This window comes from Salvelinus fontinalis, chromosome 4, assembly GCF_029448725.1.
Source record: "Salvelinus fontinalis isolate EN_2023a chromosome 4, ASM2944872v1, whole genome shotgun sequence".
NCBI classification, from domain to species: Eukaryota; Metazoa; Chordata; class Actinopteri; order Salmoniformes; family Salmonidae; genus Salvelinus; species Salvelinus fontinalis.
Genome location: NC_074668.1, coordinates 86,797,218 through 86,813,886, shown reverse-complemented (window position 1 = coordinate 86,813,886; position 16,669 = coordinate 86,797,218). Strand labels below are relative to the sequence as shown.

Sequence of the window (16,669 nt, the reverse complement as noted above, 5' to 3'; positions counted from 1 at the left end):
ATGGTCCGGCCCACTTGACATCTCCCTAGGCCGTATGTGGCCCACGATGCGAAATGAGTTTGACACCCCTGTCTTAGATCATTGATTTCTGCTCCAAAACGCTAAAAAGCAATCGCTTTTGCTCGTCTTGACTCCCCCCAAAGGCTTTCAATGCTCCCTGTGACCCACAAGGTAAATAAGACCATGTTTCTGGACCTAACCCAGTCTTTAGCCCCGACCCAAAAGGAACTAACTGCGTGACCCTTTAGTGGATCTAAACCCACCAGTTGGGAAACACTATGCTAGGGGCTAGACTACTTCTCAACCTACCAGTTAGAAAACACTATGCTAGGGGCTAGGCTACTTCTCAGCCCACCAGTTAGTGTAAGAAATTGTATTAGATATTGGTAACTTGTTTTAACTTCTCAACATTAGCTATAGTTGACACAACATACACACCCCCTCTTTCTCTTGGACATATGCTGGACACATTGGACATATACACGACACCCACAACTCCCCTCCCCCATGACAATCACACAGACACACCCAACCCATGGTTGGACCTCAGGACAAAGAACTCTCAGGAACCAATGGAACGTGGACACCAGGCCTGATCAGGACTACCCAAGACCCAGATCGACCAATCGGAAGGCCGGACTCGCAGATCTACCTACTTTGCTTGTTGTCTATATAGTACTGTACAATTCTGGAAACTGGCCTCTTTCCCGGACGATTCACTAGGAGTCAGACAGAAAGAGCCTTGCTGCAAGATTTTACTAAGATATCTTTACATGTGATTAAACGGTCTTATTATAAACTTATCCACCTCGTCCTATTGTCTCCTCTTGTTCTCCTGTCAACAGTAAACGTTTTACTAACATTAGAAAACACTATGCTAGGGCCTAGGCTACTTCTCACCCCACCAGTTAGAAAACACTATGCTAGGGGCTAGACTACTTCTCAGCCCACCAGTTAGAAAACACTATGCTAGGGGCTAGACTACTTCTCAACCTACCAGTTAGAAAACACTATGCTAGGGGCTAGGCTACTTCTCAACCCACCAGTTAGAAAACACTATGCTAGGGGCTAGGCTACTTCTCAGCCCACCAGTTAGAAAACACTATGCTAGGGCCTAGGCTACTTCTCACCCCACCAGTTAGAAAACACTATGCTAGGGGCTAGGCTACTTCTCAACCCACCAGTTAGAAAACACTATGCTAGGGGCTAGGCTACTTCTCAACCCACCAATTAGAAAACACTATGCTAGGTGCTAGGCTACTCCCATTATGTCCTGCACCAAATTACTTGATTAATTACTAAATGATCAAACCTGTTTACTAAATTCTAAAAGATGCTAAAGTCTTAGATCATTGCTTTGTTGAGCAGTACACAGAAATCAGTCAAAACTATGGTACTGTACCAAGCACCACTATCTCAGCATGGAATATGTGGTGGGTTTTGGGATTAGGAGGGTTATCACTAAACACTTCTAAGATAAGAGGGGGACATTCCACTCCAGAAACTTCATGCCTTGGCTTTATCTGTTATTTTCAGCCAGGTACAGATCAAAGTATAGCAGGTCAGCACAGTGTATTCAGTTTTGGATCAAAGTCCACTTTGCAGTTATATAGGACAAATATAATGATTACTACTGAATGTTGGTTACCTTCTAACCAGGGCCAATTAATAAGAAATACAACACTGATTATAAGCCTATGATTGAGTTTGCAGTTAATAATTCCCCTCTTATATAAACGTATGTAATAAAACATTCCAGAAGACATTTGCTGCACATTAGCAAGGCCCAGTCTGTGGGGCATTTTGTAGGTTAGGGGTTTTCAAACTGGGGTCCCTGTCAGCCTCCCAGGTCCATGTTGTCCAGGGTTATGAACATACATTATAGATTAATAATATTACATTGTGTTGTATTACACCACATATGTCAGAGTCAAGGCCCGCGGGCCACATCCGGCCCGCGAGAAGGTTTTTTACGGCCCCTGGGATGATCTTGATTTATTATTAGAACCGGCCCGCAGACCGCAGCAAGCCGGCAGCCCGCAGATCTTTTACACGCACCAATACTACATTTCCCACAATGCAACGGTGACGCACCGAGCAGTAGGCTGCTTCATTTCAATATTTATTGGCACAGCAGTCGTCAGCATCACAGTAAAATTAACTTTCAGATACCCATCAAAAATGGCAAAACGGAAGGTGGACACTGAGAACCGGGGGTTTCAAACAAGGTGGGAGTCGGAGTATATGTTCACGGAGGTAGCTGGAAAACCTGTGTGTCTTCTGTGTGGAGAAAGTGTGGCGGTACTGAAAGAGTATAATCTGAGACGACATTATGAAACGAAACACGCGGACAAAAACAAGAATATGGACATGGAACAAAGGCTACAAAAGGCAGAGGAATTAAAACGAGGCCTCAAATCTCGACAGGCTCTGTTCAAAAAAGCCAAATCACAAGGCCAGGCTGCTGTCAAGGCCAGTTTTATTTTGGCAGAAGAGATCGCTAAATCAGCCCGGCCATTTACGGAGGGGGATTTCATCAAAAACTGCATGATTAAAGTTTGTGACGAAGTTTGCCCAGAAAAAAGGCAACTCTTTTTAAATGTGAGTCTGAGCAGAAACACCATTGCCGAGAGAGTAGACCAGTTGTCCATCAATCTAAAAGAGCAGCTTGTGAAAAAGGGAAAAGATTTCATTGCATATTCCTTGGCTGTGGATGAGAGCACCGACATTTCTGACATTGCCCAGTTGTCAATTTTCATCCGCGGAGTGGACTCCAGCCTAAGCGTGACAGAGGAGTTTTTGGCTTTACGTCCTATGCATGGCACAACTACGGGGCATGATTTGTATGAAGAGGTGTCAAGATGTGTAAATGAGATGGAGCTGCCTTGGGAAAAACTCGTGGGTTTGACAACCGACGGAGCACCTGCGATGTGTGGACACAGGAGCGGACTGGTGGCGAAGATACGGGAAAAGATGCAAGAGGAAAACGCGACAGGTGAGCTGACAGCTTATCATTGTATCATACACCAGGAAGCGTTGTGCGGTAAAGCCTTGAAAATGGAGCATGTAATGAGCATCATCACGCGCACAGTTAACTTTATCAGAGCCAAAGGTTTGAATCACCGCCAGTTCAAGGCATTTCTGACGGAGTTAGAAACGGAGCATGGTGATTTGCCTTATCACACAGAGGTGCGATGGCTAAGCCAGGGAAAGGTGCTTCAAAGATGTTTCGAGCTTCGTGAGGAGATTTGTCTGTTCTTGGACAGCAAAGGGAAAGACACAACACAACTCCGAGACGAAATGTTTCTGTGTGAAATGGCTTTTCTGTGTGACATTACGAGTCATCTGAATGCAATGAACTTGCAGCTGCAGGGTCGGGATCATGTCATCTCTGATATGTACAGTACAGTGAAGGCATTTAAAACCAAACTGACTCTGTGGGAGACGCAGATGCGGAAAGAAAATTTGAGCCACTTTCCCAGCTGCCAGACCATGAAAGAGAAGCTCTCTACCAGTGCGTTCCCGAGCGCACAGTTGGCTGATAAAATAGGTATGCTTGCCGCTGACTTTCGACGCCGATTTGCTGACTTTGAAGCACAAAAAAGCAGGTTGGAACTGCTCGGTAACCCATTTGCTGTTGACGTGGAAAGCTCACCACCAAACCTCCAAATGGAGTTGATTGACCTCCAATGCAATGATGCACTGAGGGCAAAATATGCGGCAGTGGGTGCTGCGGAGTTCGCCCGTTTCCTCCCCGACACAATGCCCCAGCTGCGCATCCAGGCTGCTCAAACGTTGTCTATGTTTGGCAGCACATACCTGTGTGAACAACTGTTTTCTTTGATGAACCTGAACAAAACATCACACAGAAGTCGACTTACTGCTGAACACCTCCACTCAATTCTGAGGATTTCCTCAGCTCAGAGCCTTACCCCGAACATTGATGAACTTGTGGAAAAGATGGGACACCACCAAGTATCACCCTCAACCTCAAACAAGTGAACATTACTGTGCAATCACATATTTAGAGTTTTTACTCAGTTCAAGTTTAAAAGTTAAAGTTTAATATTTGTTTTCACTGCATGTTACTTCTCCTTAAACAAAGTGTTGTTTTTGATTAATAGATTTTTGCACTTTATTTTATTGTATTTCAATCCAATTATATTTTAAAAATATTTCAGTTGAGTGGATGATAGAAAATTGCTATTATTGTTTTTTTCTTTGAAGTAAATTTAGCCCACTTTTGCTAAAATAGAAAATATAGGCTACTGATGGTGCCTTGAATACCGGTTTCTTTCATTTAATGTTCATGTTATGGGGATTTTTATATAAAGGAAATTTGTCTTTTGTGTCTGTTGAAAATTAAAGATTACTGACAGAGCCATAAGAAAATATTGCTTTATTTATCTGATCATATTGGAATATATTTGTTAGGTTTTCAGTAGGTTCAATTAGGTTTACTAGACTATATGCGTCATTTAAAAAATTTTCAATGAACATTCGAACAGTCCGGCCCTCGGCTTGTAGCTAAATTTTTTATTTGGCCCTCCGTCCATTTGACTTTGACACCCCTGTATTACACCTTCTAAACTTATACCACAGATCCTTTGGCCAAAATGTGTTACCTTTGTTGTTGTTAGTAATATTCATTAAAAAAAATGAAATGTTAAAAAAAACTATTTTAATATTTTGAGATCTGGCAGTACCTCTGATGTACTGGAGGCAGTGAGATCTGAAAAGATTAAAAACATTCAAATAAACATTTATTTATTTATTAATTTTACATCGTATAGCTTGTCGTAATGTGCAGATTATTTTTACCCCTTGCAATAATGTTTAGATCCATCTATCTATCCATCTTCCATGTCTATCCATCAGCCCCATCTATCAATCTTCCGTATCCATCTATCCATCTTCCGTATCCATCCATCCATCTTCCGTATCCATCCATCCATCTTCCGTATCCATCCATCCATCTTCCATATCCATCCATCCATCTTCCATATCCATCCATCTTCCGTACTCATCCATCTTCCGTATTCATCCATCTTCCGTATTCATCCATCTTCCGTATTCATCCATCTTCCGTATTCATCCATATGTATACATCTTCCGTATTCATCCATCCATCGTATCTATCCATCCATCTTCCGTATCTATCCACCCATCCATCCATCCATCTTCTGTATCTATCCATCCATCCATCCATCTTCCGTATCCATCCATTCATCATGTATTAAACTTCAGTCACACAAACAGAGGATGAATGAAACCAGGGGCAGGTTTTCCCATGTGAATGCATACATCACATTAAATGGACATTTTGGACATGAAATTTAACACATGTTAATAATGGGTACATTGACGTCCATTGGCTTTTGCTTAGAAAATGCTAGCTAGCTAAGTTAGCGGTTGGTGACAGTGCCTAGGTAAACAAACCCAAAACCTGGATTGCATTTTGTCCTTAGACTTCTTACAAGGTAAGGAAACAAAATGTTATTTTAATTTGGTCGAACTACCCCTTTAACAATGGTCAGCGGTCTTACCCCAGTAGGGTCTTGTGGTGACAGGGGGAGGCCTAGTAGTAGTAGTGGTAGTAGCAGTGGTGGGGTGATCCCAGGGGACGTAGCTAGCAGTGTGGTGAGGCTGGCGTAGCTGACTCCTCCTGCCATGGAACAGAGCATAGCGGTCTGGAGGGAGCCAATACTCGTATTCTATCCCCGGGTTCCTGTCTGTCACCAACACCTGCAGACACAACCACACAGTGTACAACGGATATATATTTTAATATATATTGTTTTATAATACCTGGTATATTTTAAGCAATATTGGTCATATAACACAAACCCCAGAGGTGCCTTATTGCTATTATAAACTGGTTACCAATGTAATTAGAACAATAAAAATAAATGTTTTGTCATACCCGTGGTATACGTTCTGATATACCACGGCTGTCAGCCAATCAGTATTCAGGGCGCGAACCACCCAGTTTAGAACTGTCAATACCAACAATATACTGAAAAAATATAACAAATGGAAGACAACACGTTAAGAAAATATACGTCAGTTACATATAGGAGAGGAGACTGAATAGTTCTGCTAAATTGGCGTTTTGTATTTGTAAATATTAGGGATCCCCATTAGCTGCTGCCAAGGTAGCAGCTACTCTTCCTGTGGTCCAAACACATTAAGGCACTTACATTACACATAAAACAGTTTATCATATAACAGTATTACACCACTAAATATCTACAATACAAAATGTATAATACCACAATATTACAATGTACGTGTGTGTAGAGAGAGTGTACTAGCGTGTGTGCATATGCATGTGTCTGTACCTGTGTGGGTGTCTCTTCACAGTCTGCATTGTTCCATAAGGTGTATTTTTAGCTGTTTTTAAAAATCTGATTCTACATTTTTGCATCAGTTACCCGATGTGCAATAGAGTTCCATGTAGTCATTGCTCTATGTAGTACTGTGCACCTCCCATAGTCTGTTCTGGACTTGGGGACTGTGAAGAGACCTCTGGTGGTATGTCTTGTGGGGTATGCATGGGTGTCCGATCTGTGTGCTGGGTACATTCAGCTTGTAAACACTTCTTACAAAAACAAGTAGTGATGAAGTCAATCTCTCTTCCACTTTGAGCCATGAGAGATTGACATGCATATCATTAACGTCAGCTCCCCATGTACTTTTAATGGCCAGACGTGCTGCCTTGTTATGAGCCAATTGTACTTTTCATAAGACCCTCTGTGGCACCTGACCACACTACTGAACAGTAGTCTAGGTGCGACAAAACTAGGGGGTTGAACAAGTATACTAAAACAGCTATCATTGTGTACCTTAATTAGTGAGGTTAGTTTGCGGTCTCTATATACACTGAACAAAAATATACAGTAAACACAACATGTAAAGTGTTGGTCCCATGTTACATGAGCTGAAATAAAACATCTCAGAAATGTTCCATGCACACAAAAAGCTTATTTCTCAAAAATGTTGTGCACAAATTTGTTTACATCCCTGTTAGAGAGCATTTTTCCTTTGTCAAGATAATCCATCCACCTGACAGGTGTGGCATATCAAGAAGATGATTAAACAGCATGGTCATTACACAAGTGCACCTTGTGCTGGGGACAATAAAAGGCCACTCTAAAATGTGCAGTTCTGTCACACAACACAATGCCACAAATGTCTCAAGTTTTGAAGGCGTGTGCAATTGGCATGTTGACTGCACGAATACCCACCAGAGCTGTTGCCAGAGAATGTAATGTTAATTTCTCTACCATAAGCTGCCTCCAACGTCATTTTAGAGAATTTGGTAGTACGTCCAACCGGCCTCCCAACCACAGATCACATATATGTCGTTGTGTGGGTGAGCAGTTGGCTGATGTGAACAGACTGCCCCATGGTGGCGGTGGGGTTAAGGTATGGACAGGCATAAGATACATTGAACACAATAGCATTTTATCAATGCAATTTGAATGCATAAAAATACCTTAAGATCCTGAGGCCTATTGTGAGGCCCATTTTTCCTGTACTCCCCGTCATGTGAAATCCATAGATTAGGGCCTAATGAATCGATTTCAATTGACTGATTTCCTCATATGAACTGTTATTCAGTAAAAATCAATGAAATTGTTGCATGTTGCGATGATATTTTTGTTCAGTATAGTTATTGCATTGCGGCTCCTGTCCCTCATAACTTTGACCAGACTGACCATGACGTGCAGGTCCTCCATAGTGGGTCCAGGGACCTCAAAGCTTTCCCAGGTGTCCACAGAGCGCTTGTACAGGAGCTTGGTTCCCGCCACGCTGTACTCCCCAGGAACACTGATCTTCCAGTTCCCATTAATGACAAACTGGGAACGCCCGTTCTGGAGCGCTGGAGGGAGAAGAGAAGGATTGAATGAAGGTAGGGAATGTGTCTGGTCTTCAATGCTGATTGGTGAAGTGTGACTGAAATTGGCTTCGTGATGATAATATGTATAGAGTGTTTGATTGAATTATGCTACGGTTGGGGTCAATTCCTTTTCAGTCAATTCAGAAATCGCAATTGAGGAATGAGGGAAATTTGAGGTGGATTTTTTCTCCCCAATTTAGTCATATCCAATTACGATCTTGTCTCATTGCTGCAACTTTCCAACAGGCTCGGTAGAGGTGAAAGTCTAGTAATGCATCCTCTGAAACATGACCCGCCAAACAGCGCTTCTTAACACCCGCCCACTTAACCCGGAAGCCAGGAGCACCAATGTGTCGGAGGAAACATGACCCGCCAAACAGCGCTTCTTAACACCCGCCCACTTAACCCGGAAGCCAGCAGCACCAATGTGTCGGAGGAAACATGACCCGCCAAACAGCGCTTCTTAACACCCACCCACTTAACCTGGAAGCCAGCAGCACCAATGTGTCGGAGGAAACACCGTAGAACTGACGACCGAAGTCAGCCTGCAGGTGCCCGGCCAGCCACAACAATGAGTCGCTAGATGAGACAAGTAAAGCCCCCCCGGCCAAACCCTCCCCTAACCCGGGCAACACTGGGCCAATTGTGTGCCGCCCTATGGGACTCCCGGTCACGGCCGGTTGTGACACAGCCTGGGATTGAACCCGGGTCTGAAGTGACGCCTCAAGTACTGCGATGCAGTTCCTTCGACCGCTGCGCCACTCAGAAGGTCCTGAGTTGGAATTTCTACTTACATTTAAGTCATTTAGCAGACTCTTTTATCCAAAGTGACTTAGTGCATACATTTTTTTGTACTGGTCCTGCGTGGGAATCAAACCCACAACCCTGGCGTTGCAAGAGCCATGCTCTGCCAAGTGAGCTACACGGGACCATGGTACCACTTTACGAAATTGAAATGGAATTAACCTCAACCATACAATTTAACATTTCTTAATTCAGCAAAGTAAGAAAGTTGCCTTGCCAAACAGAGTAGCATTACTACATCATTGCATTGTTTGGCCTAACAGTGACAAGTTGCAGGAACAGACAAATAGGGAAACCATCTCTTGGAAGTACATTTATTTTGGGGGGGGAATTTCCAACCAAATCAGAACTAACCAAGTACATCCACTTGCCTGCCAGAAGGCCAGATCCCCCCACCCTTTTCCCGCACCCAGTTCCCCCACCCTGCCCCATGGCCAAATTAAACCTTTACGAGTGTTCCATTTCAGGATCCCTGCATTATCCATTTCAGGATTCACGTTATTATGGTCTTGTAAATGTGGGTGAGAATAGATGGATAGCCTTGGGTGTTGTGTTGACTGGAGAGCCCAGCCAGAGTGCAGCTGGGTATCAACCAGAGAGCTGTATCTGTCGCTGGTGCCAGGAAGTAACAGTAAGCTAACAGGAATCAGAGGAGAGCAGAATTATGGCTACTTAAAGTGTCAGGGAAGTGGTAGAGTTCTATAGCCATGGCTGCGAGGGTTGAAACTCATAGCAGACATACAGAAGATGATAAAAAGGTCTCAAAGCAAATTCTCTGTCAAACCAGCACGTCTGAGAGGCTATCTGTATGTGTACTGTATATAGTTAATGATATACAGAACATTGATGCTGTCCTTGTGTGACAGCTCATTCCCAGTGTGTGCGCGTACATGTGTGCGCGTGCGTCTGTCAAGCTGAGCCATCTCTTACCCAGATAGTTTCTGCTGTTATCGGTGACACGGATGTGAGTAGCTCCAGCTGGGATCATGGTCACCTCATTGTACCCAAACGGACCCGCTATAACCAACAGAGTACAGAGACATTCATTAAGACAGATATTACACCAGTGGGAGACAAGTATAAACCATTCATTTAGAGACTGGGTAACGTTAATGATGTAGATAAACACAATATGTGGTGCACTATGTGGTATTTGCAATATATATATATATATCTGTTAAAATATATATTATATATGTGAATATATACTGTATATTCTTTTGGGTAACACTTGTGAAACTTTATTAAAGTAAATACATAAACTCAGAAAAAAGGTCCTCTCACTGTCAACTGCTTTAATTTTCCACAAACTTAACATGTGTAAATATTTGTATGAACATAACATGATTCAAAACTGAGACATAAACTGAACAAGTTCCACAGACATGTGACTAACAGAAATTGAATAATGTGTCCTTGAACAAAAGGGGGATCAAAATCAAAAGTAACAGTCAGTATCTGGTGTGGCCACCAGCTGCATTAAGTACTGCAATGCATCTCCTCCTCATGGTCTGCACCAGATTTGCAGTTCTTGCTGTGAGATGTTACCCCACTCTTCCACCAAGGCACCTGCAAGTTCCCGGACATTTCTGGGGGAATGGCCCTAGCCCTCACCCACTGATCCAACAGGTCCCAGACGTGCTCAATGGGATTGAGATCCGGGCTCTTCGCTGGCCATGGCAGAACACTGACATTCCTCTCTTGAAGGAAATCCCGCACAGAACGAGCAGTATGGCTGGTGGCATTGTCATGCTGGAGGGTCATGTCAGGATGAGCCTGAAGGAAGGGTACCACATGAGGGAGGAGGTCTTCCCTGTAACGCACAGCATGGAGATTGCCTGCAATGACAACAAGCTCAGTCCGATGCTGTGACACACCGCCCCAGACCATGACGGACCCTCCACCTCCAAATCGATCCCGCTCCAGAGTACAGGCCTTGGTGTAACACTCATTCCTTCGACGATAAACACGAATCCGATCATCACCCCTGGTGAGACAAAACCGTGACTCATCAGTAAAAAGCACTTTTTGCCAGTTCTGTCTGGTCCAGTGACGGTGGGTTTGTGCCCATAGGCGACGTTGTTGACGGTGATGTCTGGTGAGGACCTGCCTTCCAACAGGCCTACAAGCCCTCAGTCCAGCCTCTCTCAGCTTATTGCGGACAGTCTGAGCACTGATGGAGGGATTGTGCGTTCCTGGTGTAATTCGGGCAGTTGTTGTTGCTATCCTGTACCTGTGCTGCAGGTGTGATATTCAGATGTACCGATCCTGTGAAGGTGTTGTTACACGTGGTCTGCCACTGCGAGGACGATCAGTTGTCCGTCCTGTCTCCCTGTCTTAGGCATCTCACAGTACAGACATTGCAATTTATTGCCCTGGCCACATCTGCAGCCCTCATGCCTCCTTGCAGCATGCCTAAGGCACGTTCATGCAAATAAGAAGGGACCCTGGGCATCTTTCTTTTGGTGTTTTAGTCATTAGAAAGGCCTTTTTAGTGTCCTAAGTTGTCATAACTGTGACCTTAATTGCCTACCGTCCGTAAGCTGTTAGTGTCTAAAGCTTCTTATGGCTGCAGGGGCAGTATTGAGTAGCTTGGATGAAAGGTGCACAGACGTGCCCATAGTAAACTGCCTGCTCCTCAGTCCCAGTTACTAATATATGCATATTATTATTCATATTGGATAGAAAACACTCTGAAGTTTCTAAAACTGTTTGAATGATGTCTGTGAGTATAACAGAACTCATATGGCAAAAACCTGAGAAAAAATCCAAACAGGAAATGGGAATTCTGAGGTTGGTCGATTTTCAACACAGCCCCTATTGAACACACAGTGGGATATGGACGAGTTTGCACTTCCTACGGCTTCCACTAGATGTCAACAGTCTGTAGAACCTTGTCTGATGCCTTTACTGTGAAGTGGGGCCGAAGGAGACAGAAATAGTCAGGTCTACCATGACCTGGCCATGCTCTGACCATGCGCGTTCACATGACTGAAGTCAATGTAATTCTCCGGTTGGAACTTTATTGAAGATTTATGTTAAAAACATTCTAAAGATTGGTTCAATACATCGTTTGACATGTTTCTACTGACTGTTACGGAACTTTTTGACATTTCGTCTGCTTTTAGTGAACGCGCTTCCTGACTTTGGATTTGTTTACCAAACACGTTAACAAAATAGCTATTTGGACATAAATGATGGACATTACCGAACAAAACGAACATTTCTTGTCGAAGTGGGAGTCCTGGGAGTACATTCCGACGAAGATCAGCAAAGGTAAGTGAAGATTTATAATGCTTATTATGAGTTTTGTTGACTGCACAATTTGGTTGTATGGCTTCCTTTTGTGGCTGAACTCTGTTCTCAGATTATTGAATATTGTGCTTTTGCCGTAAAGCTTTTTGAAATCTGACACAGCGGTTGCATTAAGAACAAGTGTATCTTTAATTCTATGTAAAACATGTATCTTTCATCAAAGTTTATGATGAGTATTTATGTTATTTGACGTGGCTCTCTGCAATTTCTCCGGATATTTTGGAGGCATTTCTGAACATGGCGCCAATGTAAACTGAGGTTTTTGGATATAAATATGAGCTTTATCGAACAAAACATATATGTATTGTGTAACATGAAGTCCTATGAGTGTCATCTGATGAAGATCATCAAAGGTTAGTGATTAATTTTATCTCTATTTCTGCTTTTTATGACTCCTGTCTTTGGCTGGAAAAATGACTGTGTTTGTCTGTGATTTTGCGGTGACCTAACATAATCATTTGTGGTGCTTTCACTGAAAAGCCTATTTGAAATCGGACACTTTGGTGGGATTAACAACAAGATTACCTTTAAAATGTTATAAGATACATGTATGTTTTTTTAATTATGATATTTCTGTTGTTTGAATTTGGCGCCCTGCACTTTCACTGGCTGTTTTCATATCATCCCGTTAACGGGATTGCAGCCATAAGACAGTTCCACAGGTGCATGTTCATTAATTGTTTATGGTTAATTAAACAAGCTTGGGAAACAGCGTTTAAACCCTTTACAATGAAGATCTGTGAAGTTATTTGGATTTTTACAAATTATCTTTGAAAGACAGGGTCCTTTTTTGTGGAGTTTATATATTCTCATAGAAAATAGTTAATACATACATATTAATTTACTCATTAATGATAACTAAATTAGGATTATATCATGATTTACAGACAGTTTATTAATGGTTAACATTTCAAACCAAAGAGGGATATTTCACCATCGAGCCAAAAGCATGAACCATTCATTTAGAGAGTGATATTTCACTAGTTGGTCGAAAGCAGTCAACATCTCTGTGGTCCCCCTGCTGCTGGTGTGTCAAAAGCGAGCAGCAAGACTACCCTATTCATCGTATTTTTTCTATGGGACTGAGATTCCGTTGCTCTTGTTTTGACAATTTTAGGTCTCTGACATTAAAGCTGTGTGTGAATTAAGAGTTATAGTGCTATTTTAAACTGGTCCATTTTCTTATTATTTTGTGTTTGAAGAAAGCTAATATGGTGATTTACCGCCACCTGTAGCCCTGAGTCCTGAACCGAATATTGTGTGAAATTAATTTATTTTGGTCTCTAGATTGCGGTGGTATATCTTAAAGGGGCAATCAGCAGTTGCTACATTTATTTTTTTTGACTTATAAATTAAATGTACCCACTGAACTTATAAATGCCTCATGAACTTACTTCATCCGTCCTACCCTATCAGAACACAACATATAAGCTTGTTTTACTCCAACGTTTGTAAACAAAGAAAATGTTAAAACACCATATGGCCTCAAAACTTGGTTAAAACTATAATGTTGATATCATGGATGGTCAGTCCTTGCATCCATAGCTTTATCTATGAATTTGAGAGTGGTTCATTTCTGCAGCCCCATCCCTCAGCTGTTTACTGAACCAGGGGCAGGAAGAACGCTTTGTTATTGTTTTTACTGTAGATTGCTGCTTTAAAGCCCTTTCCTAACCATAGGCTAGCCAATTTGAAGACAATGCTCTAATCATTGGCTAGTTTACAATGGTGGAAGCCCTCAATTGCAATGTCCATGCTAAAACGGGTTATATCCATGTAGAGTCCTCTATCTATCTCTATGGTTCAGCAATAGACTTAGTTATGAACCTGAGTTAGAGTTTTTTTTATGAATCTCGTGTGTCAGTGCCGGGCTAGAACAAAGGCCTGCAGATCCCAGACTACCCTTAATAAGTTCAGCTGTGTTCAGGACTTCCTCGTTCAAACAAACATCTAGCAACATCTAAAAACCAAAAACGTTTTCTATGCAAGCTACCATCACTGTGTGGCTGTACTTGTTTCGAGTTAGTAGGTACTGTACTGTAAAAAATGCCATGAAATAGCTTTTAATTCAAATTTTGGTGGTTGTAGCATGTCCAAAATCAAAGCAAAAGTAGGACAAATCCAACTCATGCAAACTTTTATCAAAACACCACCGCCTACTGCAGCAGATGCAATGCAGTGGTGCGGACTGGTTATATCCATCCAGTCCTCTATCTATCTCTATGGTTCAGACGGTCTCCATTGAAAATGAATGAATTCCGTCGGATCGCAAAGATTTTGCCATGTTGTGTGAAGAGCTGGAGTAAATCAGCTGTTCTACAACACAAAATGATTAAACTGTCTAGTTTTGTCTCGTCTCTCCTAACGTCAGCTCTACACCACAGGGATGTAGAGTTATGAAACTGATCTAGATGTATTTGGTAGATCTGCACAGGGCTGTAGAGTTATGAAACTGATCTAGATGTATTTGGTAGATCTGCACAGGGCTGTAGAGTTATGAAACTGATCTAGATATATTTGGTAGATCTGCACAGGGCTGTAGAGTTATGAAACTGATCTAGATATATTTGGTAGATCTGCACAGGGCTGTAGAGTTATGAAACTGATCTAGATATATTTGGTAGATCTGCACAGGGATGTAGAGTTATGAAACTGATCTAGATATATTTGGTAGATCTGCACAGGGATGTAGAGTTATGAAACTGATCTAGATGTACTTGGTAGATCTGCACAGGGCTGTAGAGTTATGAAACTGATCTAGATGTATTTGGTAGATCTGCACAGGGATGTAGAGTTATGAAACTGATCTAGATGTATTTGGTAGATCTGCACAGGGCTGTAGAGTTATGAAACTGATCTAGATATATTTGGTAGATCTGCACAGGGATGTAGAGTTATGAAACTGATCTAGATGTATTTGGTAGATCTGCACAGGGCTGTAGAGTTATGAAACTGATCTAGATGTATTTGGTAGATCTGCACAGGGCTGTAGAGTTATGAAACTGATCTAGATATATTTGGTAGATCTGCACAGGGATGTAGAGTTATGAAACTGATCTAGATGTATTTGGTAGATCTGCACAGGGCTGTAGAGTTATGAAACTGATCTAGATGTATTTGGTAGATCTGCACAGGGCTGTAGAGTTATGAAACTGATCTAGATGTATTTGGTAGATCTGCACAGGGCTGTAGAGTTATGAAACTGATCTAGATGTATTTTTGTGTTAGTGCTAGGAACAAAGATCTTCACACAATTTGGCCACAAAGGTGCCTATCCTGTAGAGTTCAGCTGTATGTTTTGAGTTATCAACCTTGAGTTAGGGTTCTGTTCCACCTCCGGTTAACATTACAGAGTTATAGCCTGACTGATGTAGCCTGACTGATGATTATTTGAATCTGGTGAGTTAGTACTGGGCTGGAACAAACACCTGCACACCAGACGTGCCTGCCCTTAAGAAGATCTTATAGAGTTAGAAAAGGTAAGACAAATGTATGAAGTCACTACTGTGAGTCACTCTGGATAAGAGCGTCTGCTAAATGACTAGAATATAAATGTATGTATAGCTTGACCGTGATGAGTTCTCTGGGCCCTTGGCTTTTGACCCTGTGGGAAGCAATGATTACGCCCAGCGGCATCAAATCTGTTATGCCTCATTGGGACACACAGCTGCAGGAGGAGAGAAAACCCGGCAAGTCCTCCTAGGCTGCCCAAGCACTCAAACAAAGCCTCCTTTATCTCCATGTTGTCTCCTCAAGCAGAACCATCATGAAGCAGTACCGTCTCTCTTCAGTCACTGTGCCCACACGCGGCGCCAGCTCAAGAGAGGATTCTGTTTCAGAATGGTGCGCAGTGCCAAATCACACGCCAGAGGTGTTGGCCGTGTGTCTGTGTGGAGGGGAGGGGGGATTTATTCTTGTGTATTCTTGTTTTGGGTGCCTGTGTCTGCCTTTGATAGAGACAGAGTGCACGTGTGTGTCCGTGTGTGTGTGTGCCTTTCTCTGCTGCTTGAACACTCGGTCACTGTCCTGCAGGAATCACTTAGGTTGAGAATTCCGTGGCGGAGGGCCAGAGCTTAGAGGGGGCCTCTGTTTTGACCCTCAGAACAAACACACACACACACACACACACACACACACACACACACACACACACACACAGAGAGTGCATTTATGTACATTCTGTTAGAGTGCAGCAAGTACCATTAGTGTTCCCTTATCGAAACTTCATGAATCCAGCTTTGACTAAACATATACACTGAGTGTACAAAACATTAGAAACACCTGCTCTTTCCATGACATACAAGTGAATTCTATGATCCCTTATTGATGTCACCTGTTAAATCCACTTCAATCAGGGTACATGAAGGGGAGGAGACAGATCAAAGAAGGGGTTTTAAGCATTGAGACCATTCAGACATTGATAGTGTATGTCTGCCATTCAGAGGATGAATGGTCAAGACAAAAGATTGAAGTGTCTTTGAACGGGGTATGGTAGTAGGTGCCAGGCGCACCGGTTTGAGTCAAGAACTGCACCGCTACTGGGTTTTTCACGCTCAACAGTTTCCTGTGTGAATCAATGGTCCACCACCCAAAGGACATCCACTCAACTTGACACAACCATGGGAAGCATTGCAGTCTACATGGGCC

The 16,669-nt window shown here is 42.6% G+C and overlaps 1 protein-coding gene across 1 annotated transcript in view; it reads right to left on the bottom strand.

The window, feature by feature from the left end:
- adamtsl5 (ADAMTS like 5) overlaps positions 1 to 16,669 on the bottom strand; it is a 74,843-nt gene that overhangs the window by 7,040 nt on the left and 51,134 nt on the right. Inside the window, exons 8-10 of the mRNA XM_055921810.1 lie at positions 9,638 to 9,724; positions 7,722 to 7,885; positions 5,547 to 5,745 (exon numbers count right to left, since the gene is read on the bottom strand). Of these exons, the coding sequence (XP_055777785.1) occupies positions 5,547 to 5,745; positions 7,722 to 7,885; positions 9,638 to 9,724 (450 nt within the window). The remainder of the gene's footprint in view (positions 1 to 5,546; positions 5,746 to 7,721; positions 7,886 to 9,637; positions 9,725 to 16,669) is intronic.